This window comes from Pristiophorus japonicus, chromosome 10 (genome assembly GCF_044704955.1).
Source record: "Pristiophorus japonicus isolate sPriJap1 chromosome 10, sPriJap1.hap1, whole genome shotgun sequence".
Taxonomy (NCBI): domain Eukaryota; kingdom Metazoa; phylum Chordata; class Chondrichthyes; family Pristiophoridae; genus Pristiophorus; species Pristiophorus japonicus.
In genome coordinates, this window is record NC_091986.1 from 49,137,355 (window position 1) to 49,159,220 (window position 21,866).

At 46.5% G+C, this 21,866-nt stretch overlaps 1 protein-coding gene across 1 annotated transcript in view; it reads left to right on the forward strand.

Moving 5' to 3' along the window:
- LOC139274985 (collagen alpha-6(IV) chain-like) overlaps positions 1-21,866 on the forward strand; it is a 401,423-nt gene that overhangs the window by 247,132 nt on the left and 132,425 nt on the right. Inside the window, exons 20-21 of the mRNA XM_070891802.1 lie at positions 17,786-17,941; positions 18,043-18,114. Coding sequence (XP_070747903.1) covers positions 17,786-17,941; positions 18,043-18,114 — 228 coding nt within the window. The remainder of the gene's footprint in view (positions 1-17,785; positions 17,942-18,042; positions 18,115-21,866) is intronic.

Here is a 21,866-nt window from a genome sequence, read left to right on the forward strand (position 1 = left end):
GTGATCCCAGAGCGCGGCACTCCGCCCCTAGGTTCGGCACCACCACTGCAAACGACAGATGCGAGCAAGGACCAAGATCCTGCTTCTGCATCAGAGAATGTTGCCCCTCGACACCCCCCACTCCCGTACCCGTCCAACCAACGCATCTGCCTTCATCCCCCGCAATGAGGCACTGCCTGAGGAGCACCTCAGCCAGGCGCCGTGGAGCGAGGAGGGGAAGGGATAGAGGTGGGGAGAAGAAAGAGAGGGGGGAAGGAAAGTGAGGTGCATGTGCACAGGTGATGGCTGTGTTATATCTCCATCTGGTTGTATGCAATTTGTTGCAAAGTATGGGGGCTGGGGACCATGCTCCTGCTTTGCCTTTGTATTCTGTGTTGCTGGACATGTTGAATATGTGATTTATATCAATGGTGGAAAAAGTGGGATGTGGGCAGAGGGTTGGTTGTTATTAGCTGTGTTACTTATGATTTCAGAGCAATGTTGGTATTAAACTTTTGTTTTTGAACATAACCTTGTTGCGCATTGCATCAGATAGCTGGACCATTACACACTGGTGATTCCTTACCGTGAAAGGGTTAAATACAACTTAACATCAATCAATTAAACTTTAACTGGCATCAAGGTGATGGGCACCATTGATGTCCGAGCTATACTCACACAGCACTGTGTCAACGTTGTCACTCACATCAACGCTCTTTCAGGCAAATCTTTCTGATATCAGCTCCTCACGTTAGAGTGGAACTTAACAAATGCCGGTCAGTTCCACTTTTGTGGGTGGTTTTTTGAGCGGGCGATATTCTGGGCGATATGTGTGGGAGGTGGTGAAATTGACGGTGGGCGATCTCCATGGCCGCTAGAATGGGTAAATATGCTCTTAACGAAAAAAAACAGTCGCCAGGCGTTATTATTGAATCTCGGTGTTAAGTCCGTGAGGAAAGTAACGCTGGGCGATAATATGGGCGTTGAATTCGCCCATTCTGCTGATTCCGCCCAAAAAAATTGGGCGGGCGGTAATATTTTTTCTCGGCGTTAAGCCCATTGGGAAAATAACGCTCGCCGATAAGTCTCCTAAAAAAGCCCGTCAGTTTCCATTTTGTGCCAAAATAGACGATATCTGGGCGTTATGTCATTTCAGCAGTTAAATGGGCGTTAAGTGGGTGTTAAGCAGGCAAAAAAAGTGGAGGTTCTAGCCCTAGGTGCTTTGAGAATGGGCGAGAAGCCGGCGATCTGAAAACCCTTTTTTTAAACACCTATGCCGGAAATATCATCCATTTTTGGGCAATAAGCACAAAAGTGGAGGTTCTAGCCCTAGGTCTCGTGATATTTTCCTTACGACATCACAAACACACACATACACAAGTTGGCTCTGCAGGAACTTGTCATCATGTGACGGTCACATGATCGTTTTATTGTATTTACAGCTGTAGTTGCATTACCGCAATAGTCCACTAGGTGGAGCAGTAGTCCACTAGGGGGAGCTCTATATTATACTTCTCCCTCCTGAATGAATAAATAATTATAACAAAATAATCATCATACATATCTTGCATGATTATACACAACAAAAGATATGGGGGCTGAAATTGATGAACTTACCGCTGACTGCCGCACATTGCCACCAACATTCCTCTGATCGAACCGCCCAGTGCCACTTTTGACGTGGCCTGGAGCAGGTGGGAGGGGTGAGCCTCCGGGAAGCGCCCGCTGATGTCAGCGGATGGCCAATGCGTGTAAGTAGACTCCCGTCCGCCGAGATGCCAGATTGGTGGGAGCAGGAGTGGGCTGAAGTCAGTGGCAGGACAGCGGTGGACCACTGCATAGAGGCTGGTCTGTCCTGAATGGTGAGTATCAAGATCCTGTACAAAATATAAGTGGAATGTTTTTAAATAATTTCTTTACAGGTAATTACCTGGATTGGGTCCCCTGAAGGTCGTCAGATGTTTTTTTTTGTTGGTGATGATTTTTATTTTCACCTCTTCGATCCTCTGTGGGCCCGACTCCAAATGAAACCTCCAGATTGGCAGAGTACGTTGTTGATTTGCTGCCTGCCGACCTTCGAGGGAACTCGGCGATGAAAACCCCACCGAAAGTACCGTCCGGTACCTTGGTGGCCATTGGTGGCACTTTGGGCGGCATTTGGGTGGGCAGAGGTCCCATGGACATATTTTGCCATACTTACAAATCAATCTTAACCACTGGTTTTCTGTTTCGAAAAGGAAACCTTTGCTCTTCAAACTTTCCAAATTTGGTGTCGATCACTGAACCTGAGGAAAGTTTTTCTCCAAGGGCAACCCTTGATCTACATTTGGACTCTCTACAACTTCAGACTGTTTTTCCGCCCGACTTGGACTCAGACTTAAATTCTGACTTTCTCTTGGATTAGTTTCTAGTACATCTGTTGCAGAATTAGTTACTGTCGCTCTACTAATAACAAGACTTTTTGACTCATCTGAAATAATCGAATGATTCCAACTTTCAACTCCTTCCACATCTGTAGGTAAAATATGATCAATGTAAACAAACCTAACCTTTCCATGATCAAACATCTTGACTAAATATGTGCGAGGACCACATATCTTCACTACTCTTCCTGACAATCACTTTAACCATTTATAGTGATGGTACTTCAGTCTAACCTTCTGATTCAAATTCATGCTTCTCTCTCATACTTTACCTCTATCATGAGATTCTCTCTCTGTCTGAATTGTTTCTCTTCTACTGACTGTGCCAGGTTTGGCTTTAACAACGAGAACCTGGATCGAGCCTGTCTTTTGAGAAACAACTCTGCTGGTATTCTACCAGTAGTTGTATGAGGAGTATCCTCACACATCATGGCTGTCGGCCAGCTCCTGTATCTCCTGTGCTTTCTCCATCCACCACCTGTCCTTTGGGTCCCGGGTTTTTTGTTGCCACTGTCAATCGCGAGGGTCTATGGAGCGTCCTCCTCCGTTTCGAATCCCCCCAAAAGTAGGTCACCATCCTCCGCCTGCTCCACGATGACATGCACGCCGTGATCCTCACCAACATATCTGTCATGTATTCAACTGTCATTGTTAAGCATGTATAAACTGACCTAAGTTGTACACTGAGAACATTGACCACTAGGTGGTGAACTTGTGGGAGACACTGCTAACCTGGACTTTCAGATATAAAAGGGGAAGCTCCACCCACCTTCATCACTTCAGTGCTGGCTAATAAAGGACTGGTCACAGAGTGACCATCTCTCAAGTATGGGCCTCGTGTGCATTTATACTGTATAGTAAGGACATATCATTGGCGACGAAAAACTGGGATTTAAAACACGCGAGCATGGCCACTAGCAGCACAGAAGAGAGGTACTGTGTTGGTGATGATTGGGACGACTTTATTGAGAGACTACAGCAAAGTTTCGTCACTAAGGAATGGTTGGGACAGGATTCAGCCGACAAATGCAGGGCTCATCTCCTGACGGTTTGTGGATCCAGGATGTACTCCCTGATGAAGGACTTCTAGCGCCAGAGAAGCCGGCGGACAAAACTTTTGAAGAGCTCAGTAAGTTGATCGGGGAATACCTTAAACCGGCGAGCAGCATGCACATGGCGAGACACCGGTTTTACACGTATCGGCGGGGAGAAGGGCAAAGCGTTCCAGATGTCGTGGCAGACCTTCGGCAATGGGCGAGCATTTGTAAGTTCCCAGATGCATGCAGAGTGAAGATGCTGCAATACTTTTTTATTGAGGACATCGGGCACGCTGGGGTTTTCAGGAAACTGATTGAGACCAAAGACTTGATCCTGGAAACGGCGACTTTGATGGCCCAGACATTTATCTCAGGGGAGGAAGAGACAAGAATGATGTTTGACAAAAATCTTGGTTTAAATGCAGCAAATGGACAGGGAGTCAACATTGTTAACGTGGCACACAGTTCTCCAGGCAGACGGGCAATTGGACATGCCCGAGCATGTAGTCGAACCCAAAGGGAGAATTCAACAGAGACAATGGCTAGCTGAACGGCGATTCATGCCATCGCAAGGGACAATGCGGCCAGTAATGGGGCCATCAACACCTGTCAATGGTGCGCTTAAGGACAATTACAGAGACAGTCAGAGACGATCGACTGGTAATGGACCTTTTGTTTCCAACAACGGCTCATGTTGGAGGTGTGGAGGCAAACACCCAGCCAGAGCTTGCAGGTATCAGCAATATACCTGCAGAAACTGCAACGTCATCGGTCACTTGAGGTGTGTATGTGCAGGAAGCCTGCAGCCAGGTTGATGTACGAGGAGGACGGGGACGATGTAAGCCCCAAAATGCAAAATGGACACCGGGGGAAATCGCTGGAAGCTGAAGTTCAGCGCGTTCATGTGGAGCACATATACAGTTCATACACCAGGTCGCCACCGATAATGATGAAAGTATGAAAGTGCTCCTCAATGGTATCCCAGTATCAATGGAGCTAGACACAGGGGCCAGCCAGTCCCTGATGAATATCAAACAGTTCAACAAATTGTGGGTGTCCAAGGCCAGGAGGCCAAAATTATTGCCAATTGACGCATAGCTACGGACATATACAAAGGAGATCATTCTGGTGCTAGTCGTGACCCACAAAGATTCAGAGAACAGGTTGCCACTCTGGATTATCCCGGGGGACGGTCCCGCACTACTGGGAAGGAGTTGGCTGGCTGTCATGAACTGGAAATGGGGCGATGTCAATGCAATTTCTTCTGTGGAGTGAATATCATGCTCACAGGTCCTGGACAAATTTGACTCACTATTTCAACCCGGCATTGGCACTTTCATGGGGACCAAGGTAGTGATTCACATAAACCCAGACGCCAGGCCAGTACACCACAAGGTCAGAGCGGTGCCGTACATGATGCGGGAACAGATAGAAGGTGAATTGGACCGCCTGCTGAGGGAAGGCATCATCTCGCCAGTCGAATTCAGTGACTGGGCAAGCCTGATTGTGCCAGTGCTCAAGGCGATGGGTCGGTCAGGATATGTGGTGATTACAAGGCTACCATCAATCGGGTGTCACTCCAAGACCAGTACCCGCTACCAAGAGCGGAAGATCTCTTTGCGACGCTATCCGGTGGCAAACATTTTTCAAAATTGGACCTGACCTCAGTTTACATGACCCAGGAGCTGGCGAGTGTGTCGAAGAAGCTGACCACCATCACGACACACAAGTGGTTGTTTGAGTACAACATATGTCCGTTCGGGATTCGCTCGGCCGCCGCGATCTTTCAATGAAATATGGAAAGCCTCCTCAAGTTGATTCCAAGGACAGTGGTTTTTCAAGACGACATCCTCATCACGGGTTGTGATACTGAAGAACACCTCCGCAACCTGGAGGAGGTGCTACGCAGACTGGACTGGGTAGGCCTGCAACTGAAAGAGACGAAGTGCGTCTTCCTAGCTCCAGAGGTAGAATTCCTGGGGATGAGGATGGCAGCAGACTGGATCAGACCCACTGTGTCCAAAACAGAAGCGATCCAGAGAGCACCCAGACCCCGCAACACGACGGAGCTGCGTTCGTTCCTGGGGCTCCTGAACTATTTCGGTAACTTTCTTCCCAAACTGAGCACGCTGTTAGAGCCGCTATACGTGTTCCTACGCAAAGGTCGTGAATGGGTCTGGGGGGACAGCCAGGAAAGGGCTTTTGATAGAGCACGAAATTTGTTATGCTCCAACAATCTGTTAATGCTATATAGAAACATAGAAACATAGAAAATAGGTGCAGGAGTAGGCCATTCGGCCCTTCTAGCCTGCACCGCCATTCAATGAGTTCATGGCTGAACATGCAACTTCAGTACCCCATTCCTGCTTTCTCGCCATACCCCTTGATTCCCCTAGTAGTAAGGACTTCATCTAACTCCTTTTTGAATATATTTAGTGAATTGGCCTCAACAACTTTCTGTGGTAGAGAATTCCACAGGTTCACCACTCTCTGGGTGAAGAAATTTCTCCTCATCTCGGTCCTAAATGGCTTACCCCTTATCCTTAGACTGTGTCCCCTGGTTCTGGACTTCCCCAACATTGGAAACATTCTTCCTGCATCTAACCTGTCTAACCCCGTCAGAATTTTAAATGTTTCTATGAGGTCCCCTCTCATTCTTCTGAACTCCAGTGAATACAAGCCCAGTTGATCCAGTCTTTCTTGATATGTCAGTCCCACCATCCCGGGAATCAGTCTGGTGAACCTTCGCTGCACTCCCTCAATAGCAAGAATGTCCTTCCTCAGGTTAGGAGACCAAAACTGTACACAATACTCCAGGTGTGGCCTCACCAAGGCCCTGTACAACTGTAGCAACACCTCCCTGCCCCTGTACTCAAATCCCCTCGCTATGAAGGCCAACATGCCATTTGCTTTCTTCACCGCCTGCTGTACCTGCATGCCAACCTTCAATGACTGATGTACCATGACACCCAGGTCTCGTTGCACCTCCCCTTTTCCTAATCTGTCACCATTCAGATAATAGTCTGTCTCTCTGTTTTTACCACCAAAGTGGATAACCTCACATTTATCCACATTATACTTCATCTGCCATGCATTTGCCCACTCACCTAACCTATCCAAGTCGCTCTGCAGCCTCATAGCATCCTCCTCGCAGCTCACACTGCCACCCAACTTAGTGTCATCCACAAATTTGGAGATACTACATTTAATCCCCTCGTCTAAATCATTAATATACAGTGTAAACAGCTGGGGCCCCAGCACAGAACCTTGCGGTACCCCACTAGTCACTGCCTGCCATTCTGAAAAGTCCCCATTTACTCCTACTCTTTGCTTCCTGTCTGACAACCAGTTCTCAATCCATGTCAGCACACTACCCCCAATCCCACGTGCTTTAACTTTGCACATTAATCTCTTGTGTGGGACCTTGTCGAAAGCCTTCTGAAAGTCCAAATATACCACATCAACTGGTTCTCCCTTGTCCACTCTACTGGAAACATCCTCAAAAAATTCCAGAAGATTTGTCAAGCATGATTTCTCTTTCACAAATCCATGCTGACTTGGACCTATCATATCACCTCTTTCCAAATGCACTGCTATGACATCCTTAATAATTGATTCCATCATTTTACCCACTACCGATGTCAGGCTGACCGGTCTATAATTCCCTGTTATCTCTCTCCCTCCTTTTTTTAAAAGTGGGGTTACATTGGCTACCCTCCACTCCATAGGAACTGATCCAGAGTCAATGGAATGTTGGAAAATGACTGTCAATGTGACTACCATGACGGGAATGCGAGGGCGCAATGTATTGATGTCAATGACGCTGTCTTTGTCCTCAACTACGCTGCAGGGCGTAAATGGCTCGCAGGCACTGTGATTGCCAAAGAGGATTCTGGTAGTTAAACTTACCAATGGACAAATCTGCCAAAAACACGTGGATCAAACAAAAAGGAGGTTCAGCAACCCCATAGAAGAGGCAAAGGAAGAACACGACGTAGAGTTCACTCCTCCACAGGTGACCGAACACCGGAACCAAGCGGAGGAGAGCCCAGTCACTGTGGGCAGTCCGGACAGGCCTGAGGCACTACAAACAGCAGACACTCAGGCCAGCGCCCAACAACCGGAGCCCCAACTCAGGCGCTCTACAAGAGAGCGTAAACCATCAGAGAGACTTAACCTGTGATCCCAATAAGACTTTGGGGGGGAGGTGATGTCATGTATTCAACTGTCATTGTAACCAATGTATAAACTGACCTAAGTTGTACACTGAGAACATTGACCACTAGGTGGTGAACTTGTGGGAGGCACTCCTAACCTGGACTTTCAGGTATAAAAGGGGAAGCTCCACCCACCTTCATCACTTCAGTGCTGGCTAATAAAGGACTGGTCACAGAATGACCTTCTCTCAAGTATGGGCCTCGTGTGCATTTATACTGTATAGTAAGGACATATCAATATCCATCACAGATCCAATCCACGTCCGGACCAGGGTCAAGCAGGGCTGCATCATCGCCCCAACCCTCTTCTCAATCTTCCTCACTGCCATGTTCCACCTCATAGTCGACAAGCTCCCTGCTGGAGTGGAACTAAACTACAGAACTAGTGGGAACCTGTCCAACCTTCGCCATCTCCAGGCCAGGTCCAAGAATATCCCAACCTCTGTTGAGATACTGTACGCAGATGATGCCTGCCTCTGCGCACATACAGAGGCTGAACTCCAGGACATAGTCGACGTATTTACTGAGGCATACAAAAGCATGAGCCTTACGCTAAACATTAGTAAGACAAAGATCCTCCACCAGCCTGTCCTCACCACACAGCACTGCTCCCCAGTCATCAAGATCCACGGCGCGGCCCTGGACAACGTGGACCACTTCCCTTATCTCGGGAGCCTCCTGTCAACAGGAGCAGGCATCGACGATGAGATCCAACACTGCCTCCAGTGCACCAGTGCAGATTTCGGCCGCCTGAGGAAAAGAGTGTTTGAAGACCAGGCCCTCAAAACTGTCACTGAGCTCATGGTCTACAGGGCTGTAGTAATACCCGCCCTCCTGTATGGCTCAGAAACATGGACCATGTACAGTAGACACCTCAAGTCACTGGAGAAATACCACCAATGATGTCTCCGCAAGATCCTACAAATCCCCTGGGAGGACAGACACACCGACATTAGCGTTCTCGACCAGGCCAACATCCCCAGCATTGAAGCACTGACCACACTCGATCAGCTCCGCTGGGCAGGCCACATAGTTCGCATGCCAGACACGAGACTCCCAAAGCAAGTGCTTTACTCGGAACTCCTTCACGGCAAACGAGCTAAAGGTGGGCAGCGGAAACGTTTCAAGGACACCCTCAAAACCTCCCTGATAAAGTGCAACATTCCCACTGACACCTGGGAGTCCCTGGCCAAAGACCGCCCTAAGTGGAGGAAGTGCATCCGGGAGGGCGCTGAGCACCTCAGTCTTGTCACCGAGAGCATGCAGAAATCAACACAGGCTGCGGAAAGAACGTGTGGCAAACCTGTCCCACCCATCCCTTCCCTCAACGACTATCTGTCCCACCTGTGACAGAGACTGTGGTTCTCGTATTGGACTGTACAGCCACCTAAGAATTCATGGTAAGAGTGGAAGCAAGTCTTCCTCGATTCCGAGGGACTGCCTATGATGATAATGATGATGATGATTATAGAATCATAAAATCATAGAAATTTACAGTACGGAAGGAGGCCATTTCGGCCCATCGTGTCCGCGCTGGACGACCAAGAGCTATCCAGTCTAATACCACTTTCCAGCTCTTGGTCCGTAGCCCTATCGGTTATGGCACTTTAAGTGCACATCCAAGTATTTTTTAAACATGGTGAGGCTTTCTGCTTCTACCACCTTTTCAAGCAGTGATTTCCAGACCCCCCCCAACACCCTCTGGGTGAAGAAATTTCCCCTTATATCTTCTCTAAACCTACTCCCATTTACTTTAAATCTATGCCCCCTGGTTGTTGACCCCTCTGTCAAGGGAAACAAGTTTTTCCTATCCACTCTATCCAGGCCCCTCATAATTTTATACGCCTCAATCAAGTCTCCCCTCAGTCTCCTCTGTTCCAAAGAAAACAGACCCAGTATCTCCAATCTTTCCTTGTAGCCAAAATTCTCCAGTCCAGGCAACATTCTTGTAAATCTCCTCTGCACCCTTTCCAGTGCAATCACATTTTTCCTGTAATATAGTGGCCAGAACCACACGCAGTACTCTAGCTGAGGCCTAACCAGTGTTTTATACAGTTCAAGCATAAGCTCCTTGCTCTTTTATTCCATGCCTCGACTAATAAAGGCAAGTATTCCATATGCCTTCTTAACCACCTTATCTACTTGGCCTGCTACCTTCAGGGATCAGTGGACCTGCACTCCAAGGTCCCTTTGTTCCACTACACTTTTCAGTGTTGTACCATTTAATGTGTATTCCCTTGCCTTGTTAGATCTCCTCAAATGCATTACCTCACACTTATCCAGATTGAATTCCATTTGCCACTGTTCTGCCCACCTGACCAGTACATTGATATCTTCCTGCAGTCTACAGCTTTCTTCTTCATTATCAACCACACAGCCTATTTTAGTGTCATCTGCAAACTTCTAAATCATACTCCCAACATTCAAGTCCAAGCCATTGATATATACCACAACAAGCAAGGGACCCCACTGGAAACATCCTTCAGTCACAAAAACACCGATCAACCATTACCCTTTGCTTCCTGCCTATGAGTCAATTTTGGATCCAACTTGCCACTTTGCCCTGGATCCCATGGGCTTTTACTTTCTTGACCAGTCTGCCATGTGGGACTTTATCAAAAGCTTTGCTAAAATCCATATACACTACATCATACGCACTGCCCTCATCGACCCTCCTGGTTACCTCCTCGAAAAATTCAATCAATTTAGTCAGACATGATCTTCCCTTGACAAATCCATGCTCACTGCCCTTGATTAATCCATGTCTTTCCAATTGAAAATTTATCCTGTCCCTCAGGATTTTTTCCAATCATTTTCCTACCACTGAGGTTAGGCTGACTGACCTATAATTATTCAGTCTATCCCTTTCTCCCTTTTTAAACAAAGGTACAACATTAGCAGTCCTCCACCTCCGGCACCACACCTGCAGCCAGAGAGGATTAGAAAATGATGGTCAGAGCCTCTGCTATCTCCTCTTTTGGTTCTCTTAACAGTCTGGGATACATTTGATCCGGGCCTGAGGATTTATCCACTTTCAAAGCTGCTAAGTCTTCGTCCCTCACTATGTTTATCTCGTCTATTATTTCACACTCCTCCTCCCTCATTGCAAAGTCTGCATTGCAACTCTCTTTTGTGAAAACAGATGCAAAGTATTAATTAAGAATCATAGCCACAGCCTCCACAGCCTCTTCTGCCTCTACACAGAGATTTCCTTCATGGTCTCCATAGGCCCCACTCTTTCTTTAGTTATCCTCGCTCTTAATGTATTTATAAAACATCTTTAGGTTTTCCCTGATTTTACTTGCCAACATTCTTTCATGCTCTTTCTTTGCTTTCCTGATATCTTTTTTAATTGCACTCCTGCACTTCTTATACTCCTCTAGAGTTTCTGCAGTATTGAGTTCTCGGTATCTTTCATCAGCTTCCCTTTTTTTCTTTATTTTACATAGAAACATAGTAAATAGGTGCAGGAGTAGGCCATTCGGCCCTTCGAGCCTGCACCACCATTCAATAAGATCATGGCTGATCATTCCCTCAGTACCCCTTTCCTGCTTTCTCTCCATACCCCTTGATCCCCTTAGCCATAAGGGCCATATCTAACTCCCTCTTGAATATGGCATTAACAACTCTCTGCGGCAGGGGATTCCACAGGTTAACAACTCTCTGAGTAAAGAAGTTGCTCCTCATCTCAGTCCCAAATGGCCTACTCCTTATCCTAAGACTGTGTCCCTGGTTCTGGACTTCCCCAAAATCAGGAATATTCTACCCGCATCTAACCTGTCCCGTCCCGTCAGAACCTTATATGTTTCTATGAGATCCTCTCTCATCCTTCTAAACTCCAATGTATAAAGGCCCAGTTGATCCAGTCTCTCCTCATATGTCAGTCCAGCCAACCCAGGAATCAGTCTGGTGAACCTTCACTGCACTCCCTCAATAACAAGAACGTTCTTCCTCAAATTAGGAGACCAAAACTGAACACAATATTCCAGGTGAGGCCTCACCAAGGCCCTGTACAACTGCAGTAAGACCTCCCTGCTTCTATACTCAAATCCCCCAGCTATGAAGGCCAACATACCATTTGTCTCCTTCACCGCCTGCTGTACCTGTATGCCAACTTTCAATGACTGATGAACCATGACACCCAGGTCTTCTTGCACCACCCCTTTTCCTAATCTGCCGCCATTCAGATAATATTCTGTCTTCGCATTTTTGCCCCCAAAGTGGATAACCTCACATTTATCCACATTATCCTGCATCTGCCATGCATTTGGCCACTCATCTAACCTGTCCAAGTCACCCTGCAACCTCTTAGCGTCCCCCTCACAGCTCACACTGCCACCCAGTTTAGTGTCATCTGCAAACTTGGAGATTTTACACTCAATTCCTTCATCTAAATCATTGATGTATATTGTAAAGAGCTGGGGTCCCAGCACTGAGCCCTGCGGCACTCCACTAGTCACTGCCAACCATTCTGAAAAGGACCCGTTTATCCTGATTCTCTGCTTCCTGTGTGCCAACCAGTTCTCTATCCACGTCAGTATATTACACCCAATACCATGCGCTTTGATTTTGCACACCAATCTCTTGTGTGGGACCTTGTCAAAAGCCTTTTGAAAGTCCAAATACACCGCATCCACTGGTTCTCCCTTGTCCACTCTACTAGCTACATCCTCAAAAAATTCCAGAAGATTTGTCAAGCATGATTTCCCCTTCATAAATCCATGCTGACTTGGACCGATCCTGTCACTGCTTTCCAAATGCGCTGCTATTTCATCCATAATAATTGATTCCAATATTTTCCCCACTACTGATGTCAGGCAAACCGGTCTATCATTACCCGCTTTCTCTCTCCCTCCCTTTTTAAAAAGTGGTGTTACATTACCTACCCTCCAGTTCATAGGAACTGACCCAGAGTTGATACACTGTTGGAAAATGATCACCAATGCATCCACTATTTCCAGGGCCACTTCCTTAAGTATTCTGGGATGCAGACTATCAGGCCCCGGGGATTTATCGGCCTTCAATCCCATCAATTTCTCCAACACAATTTCCCGCCTGATAAGGATATCCTTCAGTTCCTCCTTCTCACTAGACCCTCGGTTGCCTAATACTTCCGGAAGGTTATTTGTGTCTTCCTTCGTGAAGACAGAACCAAAGTATTTGTTCAATTGGTCTGCCATTTCTTTGTTCCTCATTATAAATTCACCTGAATCTGACTGCAAGGGACCTACATTTGTCTTCACTAATCTTTTTCTCTTCACATATCTATAGAAGCTTTTGCAGTCAGTCTTTATGTTCCCGGCAAGCTTCTTCTCGTACTCTATTTTCCCCCTCTTAATTCAACCCTTAGTCCTCCTCCGCTGAATTCTAAATTTCTCCCAGACCTCAGGTTTGTTGCTTTTTGGCCAATTTATATGCCTCTTCCTTGGATTTAACACTATCCTTAATTTCTTTTATTAGCCACGGTTGAGCCACCTTCCCCATTTTATTTTTACTCTAGAGAGGGATGTACAATTGCTGAAGTTCATCCATGTGATCTTTAAATGTTTGCCATTGCCTATCCACCGTCAACCCTTTAAGTATCATTTGCCAGTCTATTCTAGCCAATTTACGCCTCAAACCATCAAAGTTAACTTTCCTTAAGTTCATGACACTAGTTTCTGAATTAACTTTGTCACTCTCCATCTTAATAAAGAATTCTACCATGTTATGGTCACTCTTCCCCAAGGGGCATCGCACAACAAGATTGCTAATTAGTCCTTTCTCATTACACATCACCCAGTCTAGGATGGCCAGCTCCCTCGTTGGTTCCACGACATATTGGTCTAGAAAACCATCCCTAATACATAAGAACATAAGAATTAGGAACAGGAGTAGGCCATCTAGCCCCTCGAGCCTGCTCCGCCATTCAACAAGATCATGGCTGATCTGGCCGTGGACTCAGCTCCACTTACCCGCCCGCTCCCCATAACCCTTAATTCCCTTATTAGTTAAAAATCTATCTATCTGTGATTTGAATACATTCTATGAGCTAGCCTCAACTGCTTCCTTGGGCAGAGAATTCCACAGATTCACAACCCTCTGGGAGAAGAAATTCCTTCTCAACTCGGTTTTAAATTGGCTCCTCCGTATTTTAAGGCTGTGCCCCCTAGTTCTGGTCTCCCCGACCAGTGGAAACAACCTCTCTGCCTCAATTTTGTCTATCCCTTTCATTATTTTAAATGTTTCTATAAGATCACCCCTCATCCTTCTGAACTCCAAGGAGTAAAGACCCAGTCTACTCAATCTATCATCATAAGTTAACCCCCTCATTTCTCGAATCAGCCTCGTGAATCGTCTCTGTACCCCTTCCAAAGCTAGTATATCCTTCCTTAAGTAAGGCGACCAAAACTGCATGCAGTACTCCAGGTGTGGCCTCACCAATACCCTATACAGTTGCAGAAGGACCTCCCTGCTTTTGTACTCCATCCCTCTCGCAATGAAGGCCAACATTCCATTCGCCTTCCTGATTACCTGCTGCACCTGCAAACTAACTTTTTGGGATTCATGCACAAGGACCCCCAGGTCCCTCTGCACCACAGCATGTTGTAATTTCTCCCCATTCAAATAGTATTCCCTTTTTTTGTTTGTTTTCCCAAGGTGGATGACCTCACACTTTCCGACATTGTATTCCATCTGCCAAACCTTAGCCCATTTGCTTAACCTATCCAAATCTCTTTGCAGCCTCTCTGTGTCCTCTACACAACCCGCTTTCCCACTAATCTTTGTGTCATCTGCAAATTTTGTTACACTACACTCTGCCCCCTCTTCCAGGTCATCTATGTATATTGTAAACAGTTGTGGTCCCAGCACCGATCCCTGTGGCACACCACTAACCACCGATTTCCAACCTGAAAAGGACCCATTTATCCCGACTCTCTGCTTTCTGTTAGCCAGCCAATTCTCTATCCATGCTAATACATTTCCACTGACCCAGAATACCTTTATCTTCTGCAGTAACCTTTTGTGTAGCACCTTATCGAATGCCTTTTGAAAATCTAAATACACCACATCCATCGGTATACCCCTATCCACCATGCTCGTTATATCCTCAAAGAATTCCAGTAAATTAGTTAAAAATGATTTCCTCTTCATGAATCCATGCTGCGTCTGCTTGATTGCACTATTCCTATCTAGATGTCCCGCTATTTCTTCCTTAATAGTTTCAAGCATTTTCCCCACTACAGATGTTAAACTAACCAGCCTATAGTTACCTGCCTTTTGTCTGCCCCCTTTTTTTAACAGAGGCGTTACATTAGCTGCTTTCCAATCCGCTGGTACCTCCCAGAGTCCAGAGAATTTTGGTAGATTATAACGAATGCATCTGCTATAACTTCCGCCACCTCTTTTAATACCCTGGGATGCATTTCATCAGGACCAGGGGACTTGTCTACCTTGAGTTCCATTAGCCTGTCCAGGAAATCCTCCTCCACCGCATTGCTACCAGTTTGGTTAGTCCAATCAATATGTCGATTAAAGTCACCCATGATAACTGCTGTACCTTTATTGCATGCATCCCTAATTTCTTGTTTGATGCTGTCCCCAAACTCACTACTACTGTTTGGTGATCTGTACACAACTCCCACTAGCGTTTTCTGCCCTTTTGTATTCTGTAGCTCTACCCATATCGATTCCATATCATCCAAGCTAATGTCCTTTCTTACTATTGCATTAATTTCCTCTTTAACTAGCAATGCCACCCCGCCTCCTTTTCCTTTCTATCTATCCTTCCTAAATGTTGAATACCCCTGGATGTTGAGTTCCCAGCCTTGGTCACCCTGGAGCCATGTCTCCGTGATGCCAATTACATCTGCGCAATTAATTTGTTCACCTTATTCCGAATACTCCTCGCATTGAGGCACAGAGCCCTCAGGCTTGTCTTTCTAACACACCTTGCCCCTTTAGAATTTTGCTGTATTGTTGCCCTTTTTGCTTTTTGCTTTAGTTTTCTCTGCCCTCCACTTTTACTTTTCTTCTTTCTATCTACCTGTATATCCCTTCACATCCAGGGGATTCTAGATTTGTTAGCCCCACCTTTTTTCTTTAAAGGAACATACTTGCTCTGTACCCTCAGGATCTTCTCCTTGAATGCCTTCCACTGCTCTGACACTGATTTACCACTAAGTCGCCTTTCTCAGCCAACTTTGGCCAAATCGCATCTCAGCTCAGCAAAATTGGCTTTACCCCAATTGAGAATTTTTTTTTCTGGTCCACCTTTGTCCTTTTCCATAACTACCCTCAACTTTACAGAATTATGATCACTAGCACCAAAATGCTCTCCCACTGAAAACCCTTCCACCTGCCCCTCTACATTCCCCAAAACCAAGTCCAGAACCGCCCCTCCCTTGTTGGGCTTGTTACATATTGGCTAAAGAAGTTCTCCTGAATGCATTTTAGGAATTCCTCATCCTCTGTACCATTCACACGACTTTTTTCCCAGTTAATATTCGGATAGTTGAAATCCCCTACTATTACAGCTCTATAGTTTTTGCACTTTGCAGCAATCTTCTATCTCCCTCTGTCTGTTTGGGCATCTATAGTACACTCCCAGTAGTGTGATCACCCTTTTTTTGTTCTTCAATTCAACCTATATGGCCTCGTTTGATGACCCCTCAAACATATCATCCCTTCTCACAGCTGTAATTGTTTCTTTAATTACTGCTTCGAACCCCCCCTCTTTTTTTTTTACTCCCCTCTCTATCCCGTCTGAAAACCCTGTGACCAGACATGTTGAGCTGCCATACCTGCGCCTCTTTCAGCCATGTCTCAGTAATAGCTGTAACTCCCAAGTGTCTATCTGTGCTCTCAGGATCCCTATACTCCTTGCATTGAAGTATATACCATTTAGTGGTGCCAAACTCTCTTGTTGTCTATTCTCCAGCACTTGATTCCTCTGTCTTCCAAATTCACTTTCTACTTTTCTGCTTTGCTTCTCTCCCCACTGAGTCTATTTTCTGGTACCCATCCCCCTGCCAAGCTAGTTTAAACTCTCCCCAACAGCATTAGCAAATCCCCCCACGAGGATATTAGTCCCAGCTCCATTGAGGTGAAACCCATCCAGCTTGTACAGGTTCCACCTCCCCTAAAATGGTCCCAATGCCTCAGGAATCTAAAGCCCTCCCACCAGCACCATCTCTCCAGCCACGCATTCATCTTTTCTATCCTCCTATTTCTGTACTCATTAGCATATGGCACTGGCAGTATTCCGGAGATTACTACTTTTGAGGTCCTGCTTTTTAATCTCTCTCCTTCCTAGCTCCCTAAGCTCTGCCTGCAGGACCTCATCCCTCTTTCTACCTATGTCATTGGTACCGATATGGACCACAACCTCTGGCTGTTCACCCTCTCCCCCCAGAATGCCTTGCAGCCGCTCAGTGACATCCTCGACCCTGGCACCAGGGAGTCACGACTGTGGCTGCAGAAACGCCTGTCTGCTCCCCTGACTATTGAATCCCCTACCACTATTGCTCTTCCATTCTTCTTCCTCCCGCCCCCCCCATGCACCCCATCCATCACCTTAAACGTTCACTCCCTCCACCACCAGCGTACTGTCTACAAGATGCACTGCAGCAACTCGATCAAGTCATCTTCGACAGCACCTCCCAATCTCTACCACCTAGAAGGACAAGGGCAGCAGGTGCATGGGAACACCATCACCTCCAAGTTCCCCTCCAAGTCACACACCATCCTGACATGGAAATATATCGACGCTGGGTCAAAATCCTGGAAATCCCTCCCTAACAGCACTGTGGGTGCATCTTCATCACACGGACTGTTGCGGTTCAAGACGATGGCTCACCACCACCTTCTCAAGGGCAATTAGGGATGGGCAATAAATGCAGGCCTTGCCAGTGATGCTCACATCCCATGAACGAATTAAAACATTTTTTTTAAACCCCTGATACTCAGTCTCGCGGCCCAGATATACAAGCTGGTCATGTGTGGGTGTTATGGGAGGAACCAGTAAGAAGTCAAAGTAATTCGGGGGGCAGAAGGAGGGGGAAAAGGGGGAAAACAATGGAATTCATGGGTGAGAAACAATTGCGTACAAACACCTAAATATTAACATTCTCATTTGTGTCATTCGTAGGCTTCCAGGGACCACAAGGTTCACCAGGGCTCACAGGACCCAAAGGATATAAAGGTGACGTGGGCTTGCCAGCTCTTCTGCCTGGATCTAGTGGCTTTCCAGGAAAATCAGGACCACCAGGACCACCCGGAGTTCCAGGACCCACAGCCTCCGCAGGTCCGTTACCGCTCAGGTCGCTGAAGTGTCGAATATTTTAAAACAAAATCTAAACCCTTCCGCTTTAAATGGAAATATGTTGTCTGGTTTTACCCGAGTAGAGTTTATTGGCGATCCAGGACAGCAGGGACAGAGAGGATACCCTGGTCAGAGAGGAGGAACAGGAGACAAAGGTAAGGAGGAATTTTAAATACAGAGGGGACAGGACAAATGAGGCAGCAAGTAAGTGATGCAAACCAGCTTTGTAAGTCTGGCACTGATCTTACATGTATTACATGCACTGATCTGCTGGATCAGGCAGTGTTCTATTGAAAGGGACATCTTTGTGAGAAAACATAATTGCTATTTTGTCATTTATTTACAGGATCATAGAATCGTACAGCACAGAAGGAGGCCATTCGGCCCATCATGCCTGTGCCGGCTCTTTAAAAGAGCTCTCCAATTAGTCCCGCTGCCTCTGCTCTTTCCTGGTAATCCTGCAAATTTTTCCTTTTCAAGCATCTATCCAATTCCCTTTTGAAAGTTACTATTGAATCTGCTTCCACCGCCCTTTTAGGCAGCACATTCCAGATCACAACAACTCGTTGTGTAAAAGAATTCTCCTCATTTCCCCTCTGGTTCTTTTGCCAATCACCTTAAATCTGTGTCCTCTGGTTACCGACCCTCCTGCCACTGGAAACATTTTCTCCTTATTTACTCTATCAAAACCCCTCATGATATTGAACACCTCAATTAAATCTCTGCCCTAAGGAGAACAACCCCAGCTTCTCCAGTCTGTCCACATAACTGAAGTCCCTCATCCCTGGTACCATTCTGGTAAATCTCCTCTGCACCCTCACCAAGGCCTTGACATCCTTCCTAAAGTGTGGTACCCAGAATTGAACACAATACTCCAGCTGATTAGGTGAGCAATGCTTGAGGTAACTCTGAGTGAGTGAGTGAGTGTGTGTGCATAAGTGAGTGTGTGTGTGAGTGTGTGTGTGTGTATGTATGAATGAGTGTGAGTGATTGTGAGTGAGTGAATGAGTGTGAGTGATTGTGGGTGTGTGTGAATGTGGGTATGTGAGAATGTGTGTGGGTGTGAGTGTGATGTGTGAGAATGTGTGTGTGTGTGTGTGTGTGTGAGAGAGAGAGAGAATGGGCTCAATTTTCCCCAATGCCGTTTTTTGCCATATTGCCGCCTACACCAAAAAAATAACTTGCAAGTTTCCCCATTCTACTTTTTGAAATTTGCGCCGTGCAGCCTTTCCTTTAGCTTTGGGGTGTGGAGCCTAATGTCTGCGTCAAAAAAAATGAGGTTCCCCCCTTCTGCGCATGCGCGGGAAAAAAATGACGTCTTTTACATGACTATGGGCGCGCATGCCCAGTACATCTCTTGGTCTGCACTCGGCCATTTTTAAAGAACTTTAATTCTCAGTGGAAAAATTGGAGCTGCAATACATTGGCCCGGAAATCCCAACGAAGTTTCTATGGACCCGGGAAGACGTCGGAAAAGCTGGTTTTCAACATACAATGCGCATGCGTTAAAAACTGGCTTTTCTGATCTGTCAAGCTGGAGCTTGACAGATCATCCACACCTCAGGAGCGAGGACATTTGCTTGGGCAAGATTGCGGGATTTACCCATATCCTGCCCAGCAAATGTCCTCAAAATTCTTGCGCCTGAAAAAGCAGGCGCATAGATTACTTTTACAGGCGTAAGTGTTTAAAAATATACACAAATATAATAAAATTAAATTAAATAAACACACTTTATTGTTATAAACTCTGCCCACTCTGGTAAGTTTATTTTTAACCCGAATTACAAAACTTTAAAAAAATCGGAAAAATATTGTTTTTTTCTAAGGCATTTATTAACTTTAATTTCAATTAATTTTAATTATGTGAGGTCTGTTTTTTATTTTTTATTCGTGTTTTTGTTCTTTTTCTCATTAATAGCAATGAGAACTCGAAGATACGGAGTTCTCATTCCTATTAATGGAAAGCTGTGGAATACAGTACCTGATTGGCTGAGCAGTCACACGTGACTGCATCTTCTGCATGGGAATCCTCCGGACGGGAGCGCACTTCGCAGTGCAGGAAGAGAAGGCCTCCCCAATGGAATCACAGGCTCCTCCCGGACCACCTGGTAATTTCATAGAAATGTTTCAGGTCGGAGGCAATTGCCCGCGGGAAGCCTCCGACCACAATTTCCGGGCCAATATGCAACACGGCTCAAGGACCAAGAATTTCTCACAGGATGAAGTGGAGGCACTAGTTACTGTAACTGAGGCTAGATGGCAGGAGCTGGGCTCCAGCAGAGGTCATATAAGAGTTTCACCAAAAGAAATGAAGAAACGCTGGAAGCAACTTGCAGAAGATTGCTGTGCAATGGTGACCACCCCAAGGTCTGGAGGCCAGTGCAAAAAGAAGTGGCAGAACATTGGTCAAATAGTTAGTGTAAGTAATATTTTTATTTATTCACTGGAATTGCAATTGTAAATGTGACCCTCTGTATGTCCCACCCAGCAGAAAGACACCCTCAAAAAGTTATATTTTCATCTTTGCAGAGGAAGGTGGCACACAACAAAAGGGAAAGAACTCGAACAGGAGGAGGCCCGGCAAATCTGTGCCCACTGACAACCTCGTAAGAGAGGGTCGCTGCTTTGATGGGTCCTGCCTGGAGAAAAGCAACCACCACTGCACCAGCTGGCCACACACTCGAGGGAGAGAGTAAGCCCTGCAAATTCCACAGTCTGGCTTTGCTAAATGTTAAGTACTGCGCGGGTTAGCCATGCTTCGGTTCATGGGGATGTCTCCGTCAGCTATGCTTCGATTGATGCACTGTGCTATCATTTATCGTGGTCCTTCAAATGAGTCTGCTGCCTGCACTGTGTGAGCCTCCTCATGCCACCCTCCTCTGCTGCTAACCATTTGTCTGTTCTGTTATATTTTGCAGAACTTGAGGCCAAACCTGACGGGTCTGAAGCCGATGCAGAAGAAGATTCAGACGTGGACAAGCCTGGAAAGAAGAGCATCTTCCAATCCCGCCTTCCAGACCAAGAGCATGGGGGTGAGGGAGAGGGGGAGGGGAAGGGGCAGGGGGAAAGGGAGGGGGAGATGAAGCCCCCACTGTTGTACTCACTCTGGAGGAGGTGCAGGTGCCGCCCATTGAGTGGTATGAGTGTTGGGACATTTCATGGTTTCTCATAGTCCGAGGCTGAGGATTCCAGTGGGTGCAGTGAGGCACACCCAGAGCTCAACAGCGCTCTCCTGAGGTGCAGGATCTAACAGATGTGGTTCAGATAATGGCAATGAGTGTGGAGAGCATTGACCTTACGCGATCACTCCTGGACACCATCAGTAGGGTGGGTGATGAGGTATCGGGATTGTCGGGAGAAGTAACAACACTCTGTGAGGGGCCAGCATCACGAGAGGAGTGGCGTGGGAGGATGAAGGATGGCGGCAGCGAGTGGGAGCAGCTAGCTGGTGCAGAGGCCGAAGGTAAAACAAAGAAGTAAAAAGAAATCGAAGTGTGACGTCACAGCCAAGCGGGTAAGTGTTTGGCTGGTGGATTCATGAGTAGTTAATCTTTTTCTCTTTCTTTTTATTTCCTTATCAGTAGGTAACCTTTGGCATTGTTGCCAAATTAAGTTAATTTAAGGGTTAAGTCATGGCAGGAGAGCCCAGACCCGTGTTATGCTCCTCCTGTGCTATGTGGGAAGTCAGGGACGCTTCCAGTATCCCTGATTACTACGTGCGCAGGAAGTGTGTCCAGTGCAGCTCCTGACAGACCGCATTGCGGCACTGGAGCTGCGCATGCATTCACTCTGGAGCATCCGCGATGCTGAAGATGTCGTGAATAGCACGTTTAGTGAGTTGGTCACACCGCAGGTAAAGATTACTCAGTCAGATAGGGAATGGGTGACCATCAGTGGAAGGAAGGTA